At 41.1% G+C, this 19,404-nt stretch overlaps 1 protein-coding gene across 1 annotated transcript in view; it reads left to right on the top strand.

Annotated features, from left to right (window-relative positions):
• The window catches only part of adgrd2 (adhesion G protein-coupled receptor D2), a 59,296-nt gene that overhangs the window by 11,638 nt on the left and 28,254 nt on the right, over nucleotides 1–19,404 (top strand). Inside the window, exons 8-15 of the mRNA XM_026186752.2 lie at nucleotides 1,857–1,968; nucleotides 5,930–6,064; nucleotides 6,188–6,296; nucleotides 16,117–16,222; nucleotides 16,308–16,363; nucleotides 16,512–16,638; nucleotides 16,787–16,890; nucleotides 17,120–17,222. Of these exons, the coding sequence (XP_026042537.1) occupies nucleotides 1,857–1,968; nucleotides 5,930–6,064; nucleotides 6,188–6,296; nucleotides 16,117–16,222; nucleotides 16,308–16,363; nucleotides 16,512–16,638; nucleotides 16,787–16,890; nucleotides 17,120–17,222 (852 nt within the window). The remainder of the gene's footprint in view (nucleotides 1–1,856; nucleotides 1,969–5,929; nucleotides 6,065–6,187; nucleotides 6,297–16,116; nucleotides 16,223–16,307; nucleotides 16,364–16,511; nucleotides 16,639–16,786; nucleotides 16,891–17,119; nucleotides 17,223–19,404) is intronic.

Raw genomic sequence — 19,404 nt, 5'->3', positions numbered from 1 at the left:
ATGCAATTAACATAAAATTAGTTTCAGGGATATAGTCCTGATGAGTACCTCAGATGATTAAAGGGCTTCAAACTCCCACCCAGGGTGCTCAGGAACGTCTACCCTTGCATCCTGAGTTGGAGCATCACCTCCTGGAAGTAGAAACACATCTGATGGAACCATTTGGTCCTCAGGAAGGTAGCTCATTCAGCTAGTTTAACCTCCTGAATCTGTAGGACAGACAGCAAACGTTACGCATCTGCAGCCAGGAGGACAGCAGGGGAACCAGCCACCTTAATAACAAGCTGCCATGTGCGGCTGCCAGGACAGAACGAATGAGGAGGAATGTTTACACTCAAGCCATAACGCTGCTAAATGGCACTGCAACTTAAGCCCCTACGTGCCAATTGTCCTCGGGCAGGGTACTAACCCGATGCATCCGTCAGAGTATAGAAAGGACTCGTGTAAAAAAAAAAAGTGCTTATGTGAATGAGGCAGCTTTCGTACAATCTTTGAGTGCTCAGAGTAGAAAAGTGCTATAAAACCCAGTCCATGTCACATGACCCAATCCCAGGTTCAACGAGGGGATAATGGCAAGAAAGGAGAGTGCTTGTACCTGAAAACTGAAATGTACTAAAGACGTGTAGAAATTGTTCTAGATGTCACTATGCTTTGCTGAATCTCATAACTGTTGGTACACTTTCTATTATTTATGGTCATCATATTATATTTATATTGATGGTCCATGGGCCACACTTTCAGGACCCAGGCATTACAACCTCACTGCTACGTAAACACCTGTGACTACATTCCCTAATTTGCGAAGCTGCTTTATGCTAAAATAACTTTTTAAACTTTGAGAACTAATTAATTGTACAAGTGGTTCCCTGCCTGCTGCACTTTCCAGAATGAGACAGCTGACTCTTGATTGATCCAGGATTGGTGATGTTTCTTTTCTTCGTCAGATGCTAAATAAAAGATGCTACATGTTAGATTGGCTTTGCCCAACCTTTATAATTTGGTGAAGAGAGCACTGGTCTAATCACTGCTCAGTATCAAAAGATGTGAGGAAGTGTGAGGACCAAGAGAAAGGCTGTTGTCCCACTTACGCTCCAGTGACTGGTTTTGTAGGAACATAGGTGTTATTTTCCTTCAAATCCACCAGAGGACAGTATGCTTCTATGGTTTGTGTTGTTCCAAGAGCTCAACATCAGCTTCAGTGATGAAGAACAGAGCTGATAAATTTAAAGTCTGCCTCCAAGTCATTGCTTAGTCATCCAGATTTTCCCAAATTTTCTCTAATTATTGAGTAAAAGCATCCATGTAACCCTGTTCACACTCGCTGCACTGTGTTTTCCCTCATCTCTGTCACCAGACTCTGTTATTTTTTCCTCCTCTGCTTCTGCACTATTGATGTGTATGGATCTGTATAAAGGTTGCCTTATGACAAGTGTTTCTCTCAGCACTTTGCCTCCCTTCCCCCTCAGAACTCGCAGTGCTCCAAGGCCAACTCAACGCAGACTCAATGATGAGCCATTTAAAAAAGCTGTGCATGTGCTCATCCATAAACCTCCCTCTCTTGCTCTGCTCCCAGCTGTCTCCAAGGCTCAGTTCTTCAATGGGCAAATTGAAATCAGAATGCAGGTTTTCAATACAGACAACAGGAAATCTCTGATTGTGCGCTGCATTATAGGCCCATCCACTGAGGTGTGTACGTGCCCAGTTCTGCTGCAACAGTGTGGGAAACAGTTAAGAGGATAAAAGTACTGTATGAATGGCCATTTTGAGATCTGCCTTCTTTGGTTTGATGACTGCCGTGAGCAGGCCATAGTGGGCACGTGTCACTGCTGCTAACCTGCTCGTGGTCTGTGTTTGAGGTGGTGAACGGCCCCATGGATGTGGTCAAACGCATTGACCACATGGTGACCAGCCTGAGCCCTCGCTTAATGGCAGAGACCAATCACCTAACCATCCGCAGCCCCAACATCAGTGAGTCTATCTCTCTCTCTGACACACACACACACACACATTAGAATGGCTTAAATGTGAAAATAGAGCAGAGGAATTTGGACACAAAGGTATAACAGATACAGGCTCTGGCTTCATCATCAAGCAGTTTTAGAAAGCTTCTGAAAAAATGCAATTATGTAACAAATGACCTTCAGAAAGATGAGATCTATTCACCAGTGATGACAGAAACACAATAATAGAACATAAAAAGGAGTTTTGTACTGATAATCAAATACACGTTTAACAAAATGATATACTATGACTAACTGCAGAATGTATCTTAGCTTTAATTTTAAGATCGTAGACCTTTTTTCCAGCGTGTATTCATGAACATGGATCATAAGACACTGTTTAACAAAACTATTGAATTAGCTGTTTAGGAACTGCAGCCAGTTCAGTTGACAAGTATCATTTGAGCTATAAGGATGGTTTTTAATGAAATCCACTGTTATTATTCAGACACTGATGGATTAAACTGTATCCAAACGATGTTTAAACTGATCTGTTAGACACTTCCTTATTGCACTGCTCAAATGGTAAAATCTGCCATTGTCCTGTGGATTTTGATGTCCTTAGTGCAACTATGACAATTAAAGCTGATTGGCTACTGCTTTAACAAATTCTCCACAAACAAACAATGCACACCTGTGTACCTGTGTTTATTTTAAAGTTAAGTATATGCCTTCTCGTCTGCTGATGGTCACTTTGTATAGTAATTTTTCACCTTTCTTCACTATGTGACACTAACTTAATATGACACAATATCTGAGGAAACTGAGCAGTGCTGATTTTCTAACACTGGAATATTTCTAACATTTTGAGTTATTTTCCAGTGTTAGAAGATCAGCACTGCTCAGTGTTAGTCATTGTTAATCTTCAAAACTGACTAGGTTACTTTTAAACATATAACACTGTCAAAAGTGTTAATTTAACACTCAGAGGTGTGGACCCATATAGACACTCTCCAGTGTTAATTTAACTCTGGAGTTTTTGCTGTGTAGATATGCTGGGTGTATCACTTGGCTGCATGTCTGTCTATGGATGGATCTGTATTCATATAGATATTTAATTTATATTCTGTCTTTCTCCATTAAAATAACATTACCAATCAAATCACTATTGGCCCGCTATAAATCAACACCATCAAAACAAAGTCTTACAGTAAGTCCAAAGACAAGGATGAGACTGGATTAAGTCCCATACAGAGAAGCCTCCAACAATCAGATGACCCCCCCACCCACGAACAAGCACTGGCTGACAATGGAAAAGAAGAATATGAAGAATCACTGCAGAGTGACATCATTTTAACTCGCTCAGCCTGTTACAGCCTGTCCGTTGCTGTCATCTACTATCATCAGATCACAACAATCTCCTCAAGACGCTTTATATTGTAAGGTTGCTTTATATTAACGACCCTACGAAAATACAGAGAAAACCCCAACAATCGGGTGAAAAACAGGAAGAAAGAACTGGGGGACAGACATCTGCCACGATCGGTTTGGGATGAGGAGAAAGAGCAGGACAGAACACAGACTGTTAAAGAGAGCCAGGGATTAATTATAACAAACAATTGAATGCAAAGTGGTGGATAAACACAGAGAGGTAGTGAAAAGAGGTGAGTGAAGGAGAAAGACTCGGTGCATCATGGGAAGCCGACAGCAGCCTAGGCTTATTGCACCATCACTAAGGATGTATTCAAGGTCACCTGATCCAGGCATAACTATAAGCTTTTTTTTTTTTTTTAAAGGAAAATTTAAAGCCTAATCTTAAACGTAGAAAGATGGTCTGTTTCCTGAATCCAGATTGGGAATTGGTTCTACAAGACAGGGGTCCTGACAGCTGATGGCATGACAGCTGTTTCCTGTTCTCCTTTTAAAAACCCAGGAACCACAAATAGGATGCAGTCTGAGGGGGAAGTGCTCTGTTGGGGCGATAAGGTACTGTGAGGTGTTTAAGTTGTGATGGGACATGAATATTCAAGACCTTGTATATGAGGAGAAGAAATAAATTCAATTCTTCATTTGATTTAACCAACTGGGGAATAAACAGTGATGGAGACATGACAGACTGGGAAGAAAAAGGACAAAGCACAGATCAGACAGATGGAGGCAGGACACAGAGACGAGACAAAGACAGACTGGACATGAAAAATGGAACAGAGATGAAAGCAAACAAGAACCAAAACTAGAAACATAAGTAACAAAACTCAGATGCTCTCAGACTGAATACAATTCAGTTCAATTCCAAAGAATCAATAACAAACACTGCATGCGGTCTGGGTCTTGGGATAAAATAACATAGTATTTTTTTAATATATACTGACTGGATGAACACATGAATGCAGCATTGGTCGTAGCAATTAAAAAACACGATGGAAAAACAATAAGCATGTAAACAATGCTCACTCTTAGCCTTGAAAAATAAAACATGGAGAAAATAAAAAATAAAATATGAGAGTAAAGTCCAAACTTCCCTGAGCCAAATGTAAACATGGTCACTAACAAATTCTCTGAACTTTATTACCCACACCATAAAGCAGCTGACCCCCAACCCAACAATCATATGACCCCCCCAGTTTTTCCCTGTGTGTATTATTGTAGGGTCTACCTTACAATATAAAGCACCTCAAGGTGACTGTTGTGAGTTTGTGTAATTAATTGAATTGAATTGTAATTGAATTATAGAGAGTCTGAGACAAAACTACATGACAACAAAACCTCACAACACAAGGTCGTGTTCAGTTTCCTGTTATCACTTCAGAGTTCTGGTGGAAAAATTATTAAGAAAATGGCAACTGTGTAGCTTCTGGGTGACATCTTTAGTTTGAACTTATCACTAATAATAACATTAATAATAACATAATATTTAGTCTGAAAGTCACTGATACTAAAAGCAAAAGGCCGCAAATGTGATCTCCCACTCACAGATATGTAATAATTACAATCTAATATTCTGGTCTCATTTCTTTGTCTGGTTTGTTTTATTTGCTTTCAGGACTTTTTTAAATTTCTGATGATGTTTGAGTTATGTAAAAATACAAAATTGTAAAACTTATAAAGCTTGAAGCACCTCTGCAACAAGAAACTGTCTATTATTAGATTAAAGTCCTGGTTTGGTGCAGTATAGAAATAATGTTGCTACGGAAGATGTTCTATCTTGCTGAGGTGGCAAAGGTACAGACATTTTTGTATTTATGTAGAAGTACAGATATTTGAGTTAAAAAATACTCCAGTAAAAGTTGCAGTACTGATTCTACTTCTTTACTCAAGTAAAAGTGAAAAGGTACAGTCTCTGAAATGTACTCAAAGTAAAACGTATTATTCACAGGGAGAATGACTAATATTTTATTGTAAGATTATACTATATGTGATATTAACTGCACACAAACAGTTTGTGTGTTTGCTGATGTTTGTTGGGCTGGGTGAAAATGTGTACAAATGTTACGTTGTGTAGAAACATTACTCATGTTTATTCCTCTAGAAGCTCGACTACAACATATGGACACATGCACTCGGCCCAGTTTTACCTGCTAAGTATAAACGCTATAAATGATACTGCTGAGCCTGAAGTAACGGGCCTGCTTTGAAAATGTAAGGAGTAGAAAGTACAGATCTGTGTTAAAAATGTTGGGAGTAAAAGTAAAAAGTTGTCAGAAAAAATAATATTCATGTAAAGTACAGATAACTGAAAGTGCTGCTGACATGCAGTAACAAAGTATTTGTACTTCATTACTTCCCACCTCTGTATCTTAGCTTTCTGCTAAGATGTTTTCAGTCTTTGTAATTCACATTATTGTCATTGTTTTGAGACTTTGGTTTAAACCTGCTACTGAAAAAGTGTAAACGTGTGTTACTAAATGAATATAACACGAGTTGTAATATGTACTATAAGCATTAAAATGATGAATAATGTATCTAAACCTTTTTACTCCTGTTCGTAGAATTGGTGGTGCAGCAGCAGAAGCTGCAGGAAGTATTCAGAGGATCGAGTTTCTGTGGACCTGAAACAGAGACGCCAACCATCCTAGACTGTATTTCAGTCCCACATCAGAAGATGCAGGATCTCCATAACAATGGTTGGAGATTGCTACAAAAACCATCTTCCCTGTCTTGCTCTTCAAGCAAGCAAAAACAAAACATGTTCTTTTTCTTGGTTCAACCTGACAAACCTTTGCCATCGTATTTTATCACATGTGCAGGTTTCCATAAGCTCACGCTGGTCAACATGTGGTACGGCTCTCTGCGGCCTTTTTTCAATCCTGAGGAGAACATCACCATGGAGCCCACCGTCACTGATGGCAGCCAAAGGTAAAAGTTTAACCCACTGTCATGTGTTATCCATAAAGTTGTGACTGTGATGTAAAAAGATGGGACTTTTCAGCAAACATTGACATTTGATAAAATGAAAATTTCAATATAATTTACAGCACTGCAGTTTATGTTCACGTTTATATGGAGGATTATTCTGGAGTTATGTGAGAGAAGTAACTCCCGGGCAAAAGGCTTTAAAACCTGATTTGTTGAAATAATTCTTTTAGATGAATTTCGACTGGGTATTTGGTGCATATAGTTTTTAATGAAATTGCAGTTAATTTAGACCATGTTTCAAAGCAACTGTCCCAATAAGCACCTGGATCATTTATTCCCATTTAACACTCTGCATATCACTGGCTTGCATTAGCTGTTTATAGCCAACAGTCTGTATTGTTGATCATTTTTGGATAAAGTTTCAAAGAAAATACATTACTTTCTCTTATATTTTGATTAGTGTGAAGATTTAAGACAAAATCTAAGACTTTAGACAATATGCCACATATTTTGTTGATGACATCAAAGCATTAAAACACTGTGGTTTTAAGTGAGCCGCAGCACTCTTCACTATGAGAATGCCTGGCCTAGATGCATTTCAGCATGACTTGCTTCTTGATTTCAATCTAATATATGTAGCTTGCCATCACCAGTGTGTGAATGTGTGCGTGAACGGGTGGATGACTGGATATGTAAAGCGCTTTGGGGTCCTTAGGGACTAGTAAAGCGCTATATAAATACAGGCCATTTACCATTTACCATTTAATATTATGATTCTTGCTAAAGTCCAATTTAATGATTTGAAAGCTTTATACTGACTCGGAGCTGAAGAATAGCCATCGTGGCTCATCAAATATCAGCTTATAAACTGTATAATTTCAATTCAGCTGAATAAAGAAGTAAAGCTCAGAACAGCAGCAGCAGGTCAGCTAACCTGTGACTTATTAGTAGTTGAGGCATTTCCCCATGTTGCCCACAACACCAGTATACAGGTATACAGTATCTCCACCTCCCATGCTTGAAAACCACCAAATTACAATCAGTTATTACTCAAGGTTTTAGCTTTATCTGTCAAAATGAAAAATTACAGCTGTATATTTATGTAAACTTTTTCATGAAAACTAAAGATACAGTTATTGGCTTCAGAGTGAGAAGCTGGAGAAACCAGTGAACTTGTGCATTGTAAAATTTCTCTGTTTATTTCAGTACAGAAATGGTTATAGCTTAGTCAGTTAGCTTTTTGCTGAGGTTGTAAATGACTATTTTCCTGTTTTAATAATACACCAAATACTTTTTTAATGTTGGGAACCAAGACATCAAGGAATTTCAAAGTGATACAGGATACACTAATCCAGTGTGCTATAGACATTTTAATGCTCTAGTTGAAAAAAGAAAACCTGGCTGGTATTACATTATTATATAAAAAATGTATTGCTAGACTGCATCAAGTTTTTTTCACCTTATAACCTATTTTTTTATTTTAAGAATTTCACACTGTACACAGATGTAAAAATAATTACATCCCTTACAAAAGTACACCATTTATCTTGATTCAAGTTTGATTAAAATAATATTAAAACACTGGTTCATTTATTATTATAATATAAAAATAGAGAGAACATGCACACACACACACACACACACACACACATTGACATTCTTGATGAGCTTCATGAGGTCCTCAATGTAATGTAAGGACTCAAATTCGATTCTTGGTCAAATAACACGTACACGGCCTGTTTGGGGTCACTGACCTTTTCAAAAATAAATGATGGTCCAACTAAACGCAAACCAGGATGGCATGTTGCTGCAAGATTTTGTGTTAGCCATGCTGGCTCAGTGTGTGTTCATAACATCATAACAACAATCCTCCTCCTCCATCCTTCATGATGGAAACCATGCATGTAGAGACCATCCATTTACTGTTTCTGCGTTGCACGAAGACACGGCGGGTGAACTACTCTGCAGGAGGAGACAACAAATTAATGATGACTCAGAATGGTTTAGAATAACAGTCAACTTGCTGTTTTCTTTGAAATTTATATACCTCACATCCATAGCCAATTTAGAATCAGCAATTAACCTAACACGCATATGAACCCACACAGGCACAGGGAGATGCAAACTCCATGCAGAGAGGTCCCAGCTGACCGGGCAATTCAATCAGATAGCCTCCTTTCTCTGAAGCAACGTGCTAAATACTGAACAATTACGTTCTAGTCAAATCTACTATTTTATAATAAAGGTGATTAATTTCTGACTTCTCAGAGAAGCCCGGTGTGCTGGCTCAAATTTGGGTAAAAATGTGAATTCAGATCAATGATTTCAGTAATTTTTAAACAAACAGATGGCTCAACATCAAGTTTTATTGAATGGTACCCTCAAAACACGGACTCAGCATTAACAGTACTGAGGCAACCCCAGAATCCTGGCTTTTGAAGTTGAGTTACAAAGAAAAAGGCGTAGTTGAAACTGTCCAGTAGGCTCACTCTCATAAGCAATTCACTCTTAGTTTGACGCTTATTACTCACATGTGTTAAGTACAATAATAACTTCATGGAGAAAATCTGTGTGATACTTTACATTCCAAAAAGTTTAGGGAGTACATTCATTTTTTGTCATGGGCTGGGTCCAGTGTTTGAGTTTTTATATATTTTGGTATTCATTTGTGCCCTAGTTTAGTTCATCTAGTTAATTTCAAGGTTGCAGTTCAGTCCTTTGTTTCTTAGTTGTTTATGTCATCTCCTCCTGGTTCATGCGTCTACCTGTCATGTGTCATGTGTGTGTGGTTATGTTCAGTTCAGGTCACGTCTAATCCCCATGTTTCCTGTTTTACTTTGAAAGTCTGTGTCTAATGTCAGTGTATGTAGTTTCACTTTCCCTGTCCTGTCATTAGGTTCATGTGTATCAGCTGTTCCCCCTCATGTGTTTCCACTTCCCTTGATCATCTCTTATGTGTATTTAGTCTCTGGCTGTGTCCCAATTCAGGGTCTGCACGCTTGAAGTACGCGCACTACGCGTACTACGTACGGTGCATACTATAAGTACGAGAAGTGCGGAAGTGAGAGGCTTGTGAAATGGGACGGTCTAGCCTACGTAGCGCTGTTCAGGTTGCCTAGCAACCATGATACTAACCGCGAGAAACGTCTCATACAGCTGTGTTTGACAGAAATGAAGGAGAAAAAATGTTTTGTTGGTCATTCATTTTTGTCATGACATCACTTTGATTAGTTGAGTATCTGAGGATATATATATATATATATATATATATATATATACAAAAAAAAACAAAACACCCAGCACGCCCCTGCGGGCGGTTTATCCTTCAAGCTCGGGTCCTCTACCAGAGGCCTGGGAGCTTGAGGGTCCTGCGCAGTATCTTAGCTGTTCCCAGGACTGCGCTCTTCTGGACAGAGATCTCCGATGTTATTCCCGGGATCTGCTATATTTTCTCATTTATTGTTTTTTCTTTATTTGAATTACTTTCTACATTGTAGATACATACCAAAGACATCAACTATATGAAGCAAGATATATGGAATTATGTAGCAAAGAAACAATTGATGAATAACTCTAAATATGTCTTATATTTTAGATTTCTGAAAGTAGCTGCCCTTTGCTTTGTTGACAGCGGTACAAACCCTTGGCCTTCTCTCAATGAGCTTCATGACGTAGTCACCTGAACTCGATTTCACTTCACAGGTGTGCCTTGTGAGGGTTTAGTTGTTGCCTTCTTAATGGAGCTGGGACCATCAGTTGTGTTGTATTTGACAACTGTTAGAATTCATATTATGGCAAGAACCAATCAGCTACGTAAAAAAAGGACAGTCCATCATCACTTTAACAACTGAAGGTCAGTGAGTCGAAAAATTGCTAAAACTTTGAATATGTCCCCAAGTGCAGTCGCAAAAACCATCAAGCACTATGACAAAACTGGCTCACATGAGGACCGCTGCAGGAAAGGAAGACCCAGAGTCCCTCTGCTGCTGAGGATACGTTCTTCCGAGTCACCAGCCTCAGAAATCACAAGTTAACGGCACCTCAGATTAATGCCACACAGAGTTCCAGTAGCAGACACATCTCTACATCAGCTGTTCAGAGCAGACTGTGTGAATCAGGCCTTTATGGTCAAATAGCTGCTGAGAAACCACGACTAAGGAAAAGCAACAAGTAGAAGAGATTTGTTTGGGCCAAGAAACACAAGAAATGGATATTAGACCTGTGGACATCTGTGCTTTGGTCTGATGAGTCCAAATTTGAGCTCTTTGGTTCCACCTGTGTGACACAGAAACGGGGAAATGGATGATCTCTACATGTGTAACGGAGCGGAAAGGCTGATTTTATTTCCACGTTGTTTTTGTGTTTTTAAAAGGAAGGAGACCTTCCTAAAAACGGGCAGAGCAGTGGAGCCGCCAAGGGAAAGCACACAATTTAAACTGTAAGATTAAAAATATAATTTATTATATTTAAATAGTTAAAAATGTAAGATAAATTAAAACAACCTTGGCCAAGGGATAACACAATAAAAAGCAATAAAACACAACGTTAAAAGTCCAGTGGCATCCGCCACGATATAAAAGTCACAAAGAACTAAAAAAGTCCAGCGAAGTGATGTAAAAGGGAAACCCAGCGGAGTCCTCGCCTTCCTCCCCGCATTCCGCGTCCTGGTACGCTGAAGAAAGGGAGGGAGCGGCAGTCACTATTCTTGTCGGCAATTTTCATTCAATAAAAGGGGCTAAGTCTAAGACTTACCCCGGGGGGGCAGAGCTCTCAACTCCGCCCGCCGCTTCTTTAAACTGCAAGTCGGCACCAGCTGTCTCGCCGCCTCTGCTCTCCCGCAGTGCACAAGCTGGGCTCTCGTTACTACTGCCGTCCGCCTGTTCGCTCCGCGTCCCTAGTCGCTGGTGCTGTCCGTCCTCTTAACGCCCAGCTCCACCAGCCCCTTCGGCTTGCAGGCGCCGCCGCCGCCTGGCACCACTTACTCCTGGCCGTCATTCTAGCCTCTCGGTCGAACTGCTTCCTTTGGTCTGCCAGGCCCTCTTATTGGCCTCTCTGGGATCTCTCGCAGGTGTGAACAGTCTATTATCAGGTAGGGGCGGAGTCTTTCCAGGACAAGTCATCAAATAAATACAATTAAAACATGCAGTAAAACTCATAAAAATAAACCAGTGTACAATATTAAAATATTAAAAAGGTAAAACGCAGCAAAACATGCATAGTAGAAAAACTTAGATGACTTGTCCCTTTCCACCCTGTGACATCCCCCCACACTGAAAGATTAGCAGTCCCTGCTAAAAACCCAGCTTCCAGTCATGAAGCTTTCTTGAGTCCGGTTCACGTCTTCTACCCCCAAGCAAAAATATAACAAAGTGCACCATTCAGTCCAAGGCCACCAACGAGCAATCACTCTCACGTCCTCGTAGCATAGCTACCTGGAAGCCATAAGGTCCAACACTGCACCCGGCTGCTACCGTGGGGATACTTCCAGGCCTAACCTGGATCTCGTGCTTAATCCCAAGCACTGCTGCCCCACCTCCCGCAAGCCTGCAGCTGGCCTCCCATGACAACCTCGGTTGACGTTCTTCATTCATTCTTGGTGTGGCCAACACTTATACTTGTGCACACTGTCCATACTCATCTGCTCAAGGGTCCTTAGCTTTGGCTCCAACAAGCCATCCTCCATCTTCTTCTTTTGTCCAACCCTTTAAACTTCAAACATACCGGGGCACCAGAATACACATACATCATCTTTGCTATTCCCCCAGCTACCCCAACTGCTCTGGCTCTGTATCCTGTCGACAACGCCATTTATGTAACGGAGCGGAAAGGCTGATTTTATTTCCACGTTGTTTTTGTGTTTTTAAAAGGAAGGAGACCTTCCTAAAAACGGGCAGAGCAGTGGAGCCGCCAAGGGAAAGCACACAATTTAAACTGTAAGATTAAAAATATAATTTATTATATTTAAATAGTTAAAAATGTAAGATAAATTAAAACAACCTTGGCCAAGGGATAACACAATAAAAAGCAATAAAACACAACGTTAAAAGTCCAGTGGCATCCGCCACGATATAAAAGTCACAAAGAACTAAAAAAGTCCAGCGAAGTGATGTAAAAGGGAAACCCAGCGGAGTCCTCGCCTTCCTCCCCGCATTCCGCGTCCTGGTACGCTGAAGAAAGGGAGGGAGCGGCAGTCACTATTCTTGTCGGCAATTTTCATTCAATAAAAGGGGCTAAGTCTAAGACTTACCCCGGGGGGGCAGAGCTCTCAACTCCGCCCGCCGCTTCTTTAAACTGCAAGTCGGCACCAGCTGTCTCGCCGCCTCTGCTCTCCCGCAGTGCACAAGCTGGGCTCTCGTTACTACTGCCGTCCGCCTGTTCGCTCCGCGTCCCTAGTCGCTGGTGCTGTCCGTCCTCTTAACGCCCAGCTCCACCAGCCCCTTCGGCTTGCAGGCGCCGCCGCCGCCTGGCACCACTTACTCCTGGCCGTCATTCTAGCCTCTCGGTCGAACTGCTTCCTTTGGTCTGCCAGGCCCTCTTATTGGCCTCTCTGGGATCTCTCGCAGGTGTGAACAGTCTATTATCAGGTAGGGGCGGAGTCTTTCCAGGACAAGTCATCAAATAAATACAATTAAAACATGCAGTAAAACTCATAAAAATAAACCAGTGTACAATATTAAAATATTAAAAAGGTAAAACGCAGCAAAACATGCATAGTAGAAAAACTTAGATGACTTGTCCCTTTCCACCCTGTGACACATGCATGGCTCCCATCATGAAGCATGGAGGAGGAGGAATGTTATTATGATGGTGCTTTGCTGGTGACACTGTTGACACACTGTGCCTTCAACATTGAAGGCACACTGAACCATCATAGCTACCACAGCATCCTGACCAAGAAGAAGAGTGATGGAGTGCTGCGCCACATAGCCTGGCCTCCCGTCACCAGACCTAATTCCAGTGGAGATGGTTTGGGATGAGATGGACTGCAGAGTGAAGGCAAAAGGGCCAACAGGTGCTCAGCATCTCTGGGAACTCCTTCAAGACTGTTGGAAACCATTTCAGGTGACGACCTCATGAAGCTCATCGAGAGCGTGCAAAGCAGTAGTCAAAGCAACAGGGCGGCTATTTTGAAGAATCTAAAATATAAAACATGTTTTTTCATGTTATTTCACACTTTTTGTTTAATACATACATATGTGTTCATTCATAGTTTTGATGCCTTCAGTTAGAATCTAAAATGTAAATAGTCATGATAGTCAAAAACAGAAAAAACATCATATTAAAAGGTGTAGCTCTCTCTTTATAGTTAAGAAGACCAGAAAAGGCTCCAAAAAAAGAGTCCTTATCTGCTTGAATGCATTGCAAAATAGCAGAAAATCTATATGAAATAATCTGTATAATAATATATAATACACTTTTATTTTAAAAATGCGCTGCATTCAGAAGCATTTCAACAGTAACATTCCCAGAGTAACTGACAGAACATGGCAGCATTTCTAAATGGTAAATGGTCTGTATTTGTATAGCGCTTTACTTAGTCCCTAAGGACCCCAAAGCGCTTTACACATCCACCCATTCACACACACATTCACACACTGGTGATGGCAGCTACATTGTAGCCACAGCTGCCCTGGGGTGCACTGACAGAGGCGAGGCTGCCGGACACTAGCGCCACCGGGCCCTCTGACCACCACCAGTAGGCAACGGGTGAAGTGTCTTGCCCAAGGACACAACGACCGAGACTGTCAATTCAATTCAATTCAATTCAATTTTATTTATATAGCGCCAAATCACAACAAAAGTCACCTCAAGGCGCTTCATAGATACAGAGAAAAACCCAACAATCACGTGACCCCCTATGAGCAGCACTTTGGCGACAGTGGGAAGGAAAAACTCCCTTTTAACAGGAAGAAACCTCCAGCAGAACCAGGCTCAGGGAGGGGCGGGGCCATCTGCTGCGACCGGTTGGGGTGAGAGAAGGAAGACAGGATAAAGACATGCTGTGGAAGAGAGACAGAGGTTAATAACAGATATGATTCAATGCAGAGAGGTCTGTTAATACATAGTGAGTGAGAAAGGTGACTGGAAAGGAAAAACTCAATGCATCATGGGAATCCCCCGGCAGCCTACGTCTACTGCAGCATAACTAAGGGAGGATTCAGGGTCACCTGGTCCAGCCCTAACTATATGCTTTAGCAAAAAGGAAAGTTTTAAGCCTAATCTTGAAAGTAGAGATAGTGTCTGTCTCCTGAATCCAAACTGGAAGCTGGTTCCACAGAAGAGGGGCCTGAAAACTGAAGGCTCTGCCTCCCATTCTACTTTTAAATACTCTAGGAACAACAAGTAGGCCTGCAGAGCGAGAGCGAAGTGCTCTAATAGGGTGATATGGTACTACAAGGTCATTAAGATAAGATGGGGCCTGATTATTTAAGACCTTGTATGTGAGGAGCAGGATTTTGAATTCTGGATTTAACAGGAAGCCAAAACAGGAGAAATCTGCTCTCTCTTTCTAGTCCCTGTCAGGACTCTTGCTGCAGCATTTTGGATCAGCTGAAGGCTTTTCAGGGAGTTTTTAGGACATCCTGATAATAATGAATTACAGTCGTCCAGCCTGGAAGTAATAAATGCATAAACTAGTTTTTCAGCGTCACTCTGAGACAGGATATTTCTAACTTTAGAGATGTTGCACAAATGGAAGAACGCAGTCTTACATATTTGTTTAATATGTGCATTGAAGGACATGTCCTGGTCAAAAATGACTCCAGGGTTCCTCACAGTGTTACTGGAGGCCAAGGTAATGCCATCCAGAGTAAGAATCTGCTTAGATACCATATTTCTAGGCTTTTCAGGGCTGAGTACAATAACCTCAGTTTGATCTGAATTAAGAAGCAGAAAGTTAGCGGCCATCCAGGTCTTTATGTCTTTAAGACATTCCTGCAGTTTAACTCATTGGTGTGTGTTATCTGGCTTCATGGACAGATAGAGCTGGGTGTCATCAGCATAGCAGTGTAAATGTATGCTATGTCTTCTAATGATGCTGCCTAAGGGAAGCATGTATAATGTAAACAGAATTGGTCCTAGCACTGAACCCTGTGGAACTCCATAATTAACCTCAGTGTGTGAAGAGGACTCTCCATTTACATGCACAAACTGGAGTCTATTAGATAGATATGATACAAACCACTGCAGCACAGTACCTGTAATACCTACAGCATGTTCTAATCGCTCTAATAGGATATTATGGTCGACAGTATCGAACGCTGCACTGAGGTCTAGCAGGACAAGCACAGAGATGAGTCCACTGTCAGAGGCCATAAGAAGATCATTTGTAACCTTCACTAAAGCTGTTTCTGTGCTGTGATGAGCTCTGAAACCTGACTGAAACTCTTCAAATAAGCCTCTGCAGATGATCTGTTAGCTGTTTGACAACTACTCTTTCAAGGATGTTTGATATGAAAGGAAGGTTGGCCTATAATTAGCTAAGACTGCTGGGTCTAGAGATGGCTGTCGGAGCCGGGGCTCAAACCGGCAACCTTCCGATTACAAGGCGAACTCCCAAATCTTGAGCCACGATCGCCCAACATTTCTACATACTGTTCTGTTGAAATTTCATCCTCAGGTTATTTAATTCAGTTTTTTTTTTTGTACAGCACCAAATCACAACAGCAGTAGATTTATCTTGTGAGGTAAAGACCTTACAAACGTACAAAGATTCATCAGTATTTGTTTCAGATAAAAGGTTTTGGTGCCTGTTCTTTATACTTGGTTCTACCTTGTGTGCTTTCACTGTGAGAATTCACAATCTTTTGTGCCAAACCAGGTATTTAGGCACCATCTTGGGTTCTTCAGTCATTTCTACCACAGTACTGGGAGATGACCAACCAGTTAGCATGGCAGTTCGCTTCCAGCTCCAACATAGAGTACAGGTCAACAAAATCTCTCTATTTTCTGCTAACTGTACATGTCTACCATTTTTTATAACTATATTCATATTTCTCATATGTTCTACAGAATCCAGATGGTACTGTGTATGATCCCGTGTGTGCCTTCTGGGATTTTAATCTAACGTAAGTAAAAATTACAGGTTTTTTTTAAGGATTTGTATTTTGAATTTCTTTAAATTCCCCATAAAACCAGAATAAATGTAATTTTTTAATCAAAAATGGGGATGTACATATGTAAATTGTGTTTGTTGAATAAATTGTGTCTTATTAGCCCAGACGCTGGTGGGTGGTGGAATACCAAGGGCTGTGAAATAGTGTCCAAGCAGTATGGATATACTGTGTGCTACTGCAACCACACCACCAACTTTGCATTACTGCTGCAGGTGTATGAAGCCCAGGTAATATTCCTCTACTCAGCTGTCACGGCTGTGGTACTCTGGATTTTATTTGTGCTTTCATCTTCACTATGAGCTATTAATACAACATTTGCTCTGTGTGTGTGTGCGTGTGTGTGTGTGTGTCTGTAAATGTGTGTTACTGTGTCAGAGGAGCCCAGAGAATGAAAAAGCTCTGCAGGTGCTGACGTTCATTGGCTGTGGAGTGTCTCTGTGTGGCCTCCTCTTCACCTTCATCCTCTTCATCTCCGTGGGGTGAGTCACAAACGTCACAGAGTGCACTCTGTAAAGCATCAAGGGTGAAAAGCATTTCATATAACCCTGCTAGATTCCCATCAATAAATGGAGCGGAAAAAAGCAGAACATTGTGCTCTGTAGATGTGTGAACAGCATCGCAGTAAAACTTTTTTAATCCCGAGAACTGCTGTAAGAGCTTTGCTCACATATTTTTACTGTGTGTCCTTGCGTGTGTGTGTTTGTACAGTGTCCCTAAATCAGACCGCACAACTGTCCATAAGAACCTTATAGTTGCTCTGGGAGTGGCTGAGCTGCTGTTGATGTGCAGCAGTTGGGCTTCTGAAAACGAGGTGAGTCTTTGCATATAATTGAACACATCAAGTGTTTTAAAAATAAAAATACATGAAATTAAATCAAGCAATTTCTAAATCCTGAGAACTTTGTAACTTTATGTTCTTAATATTTACTGGCAAACCCAGCTGGGGTTTAAGGAAGAGCAAATGAATATCCCCCATTTAAAAACAAAGAAAAATCCTGTTTGGACACCCAAGTGGAAAATATCTGAATTTTTATAGGTCATTTAGAGCGATATCAGCATCAGTGTTGATCCTAATCCTACGCTATCAGAATGTGGATTTTGTAAAAAGCTTTTTGCTCTTAATAAATTGATAATTTATTATTAATTGTTTATTGATAATTGCTTTATCTGAAACATTTAAGTGTGAAGAATATGCAAATAACGAAGATTTTTTTCACTACATTTCATATTTAAATGAATAAAATGATGTTTGTCATGTGGTTATGTTTCAGTTTGTATTCCTTTTATGTCAGAGTCTAAAAGACTCAATCGCGGACTCAGAATGAAGTTTGGTGAACTTATTTACAGTGGCTGGAAACGGTGGGCTTGAGCTGAGAGACGTGGAACATGGATGCACATGTTGCAAACAAACAAACTGTGACAGGGTTAATTAGAAAGTCGATCTCAAATGTTCCGATGTGATTAGGAGAGAGTTTGCGGGATTCAGTCTGTACCTAAAACGCTTGCTGGAAAGCCAAACCTTTTGACCAGGTGAGTAACGCGGTTCAAGTGTCCTACCGCGATGCGCACATTGTTTATTCTGCTCTTTCGTCCAGAGAAGGGCTGTTTGTGTCGCCCTCCTGAGTTGCCAACACCTGCCGAGATGGTGTTAAACAGGTGGTACCAAACACTCACCTTCCACAGAGGGCAACAAGAATCACTGATAGCCTATCAATAGCGGGAGCCCAGTCGCTGAGGATGTCAGGGAGTTATGCGCATACTCGACCCAGGCCAACCTGGAGTTCCACCTGGGAACTCCAGGTGTATTGAAGAGAGGCCTGCAGCTCCTGATTTGTCCTCTGCACCTGACCATTAGTCTCTGGGTGAAATCTGGGCTCCCAGAATGGAGCAGAACTCTTTCCTCACCTGTGAGGCAAAGTGAGAGCCACAGTCTGACACGATGCAGCTGGAGCCCATCATCAGTCATTAGCTGGGCCATCTCCAGTGCGGATGGCACTTTGGGTGATAAAATGGGTTGTTTAGAAAAGTGGTCAACAGTAGTGAGGATAATTATGTTACCTGCTGAAGGAGGAAGGGCGGTGATGAAGTCCAGAGACATGTGGGTCCAATGCCCCCAGAGGAATCCTGCGGGCATGGAACTGGAAGCCTTACTTTGGACACACGCCTGACAAGCTGACACATACTCCCGGTCATCCTTTTTGAGGGAAGGCCACCAAAACAAACATTGCAGGAAAATTATCATGCAGTCCAAGTCTGGATAGCACGTGAACCTGGCCGCATGCCACCAATGGATGACCTGGGATCAAACTGAGGATGGGTCGTTACCTGGATCAGGGAACCTGGGACTCGCTCTCCCACATCAGAAATCCAGCGATACAGGCGGCGATAATATAGTGGTCTCCTCTGCAGAGGCATCCAAGGGCAAGAACTGACAGAAAAGGGCATCGGGTCTGACGTTCCAAGAGTCGGGTCTGTGAGTAAAAACACAGCTAACTGATCCGGAATTAAAACAGGACTACAACAGTTCAAAATCAGGACTACTGAGGACTTAACCAAGACAGAACCAGAATCAGAACTAGATGATAGCAGCACTAAAAATCATCATAGACCTGCACTACACTTATTTTTTAATTCTACCAAAGTACAATATTTAGATTGAGAAAAGTTTATATAATTATTTATCCTTGTTGTGCAAACAAGCCTGCAGAACTTAATAAATATAGAATTTGAAAAATAGTAAACCTAAAAAGAAACACTAGGTACGAGATACATGAGGTCCTGTGATACGGTGATACTTCTGGTAAACAACCATTTGACTAACATGTGTGTCTCACCTGCTCTTGTTCATCTCTGTTCCTCTCTCTCCCTCTTTGTGCTGAAAATCATTAAATATACAGTTGAAACCAGATATTTACTCTTCAGATAAAAACACTTTTTTAATTGTAACATCAAATCAGACTAAATGTTAATTTTTTTAGATTGATAAATATAAA

The sequence above is a fragment of the Astatotilapia calliptera genome, chromosome 12 (genome assembly GCF_964374335.1).
Source record: "Astatotilapia calliptera chromosome 12, fAstCal68.1, whole genome shotgun sequence".
NCBI classification, from domain to species: Eukaryota; Metazoa; Chordata; class Actinopteri; order Cichliformes; family Cichlidae; genus Astatotilapia; species Astatotilapia calliptera.
This window is presented reverse-complemented; position numbering and strand designations above follow the sequence as displayed.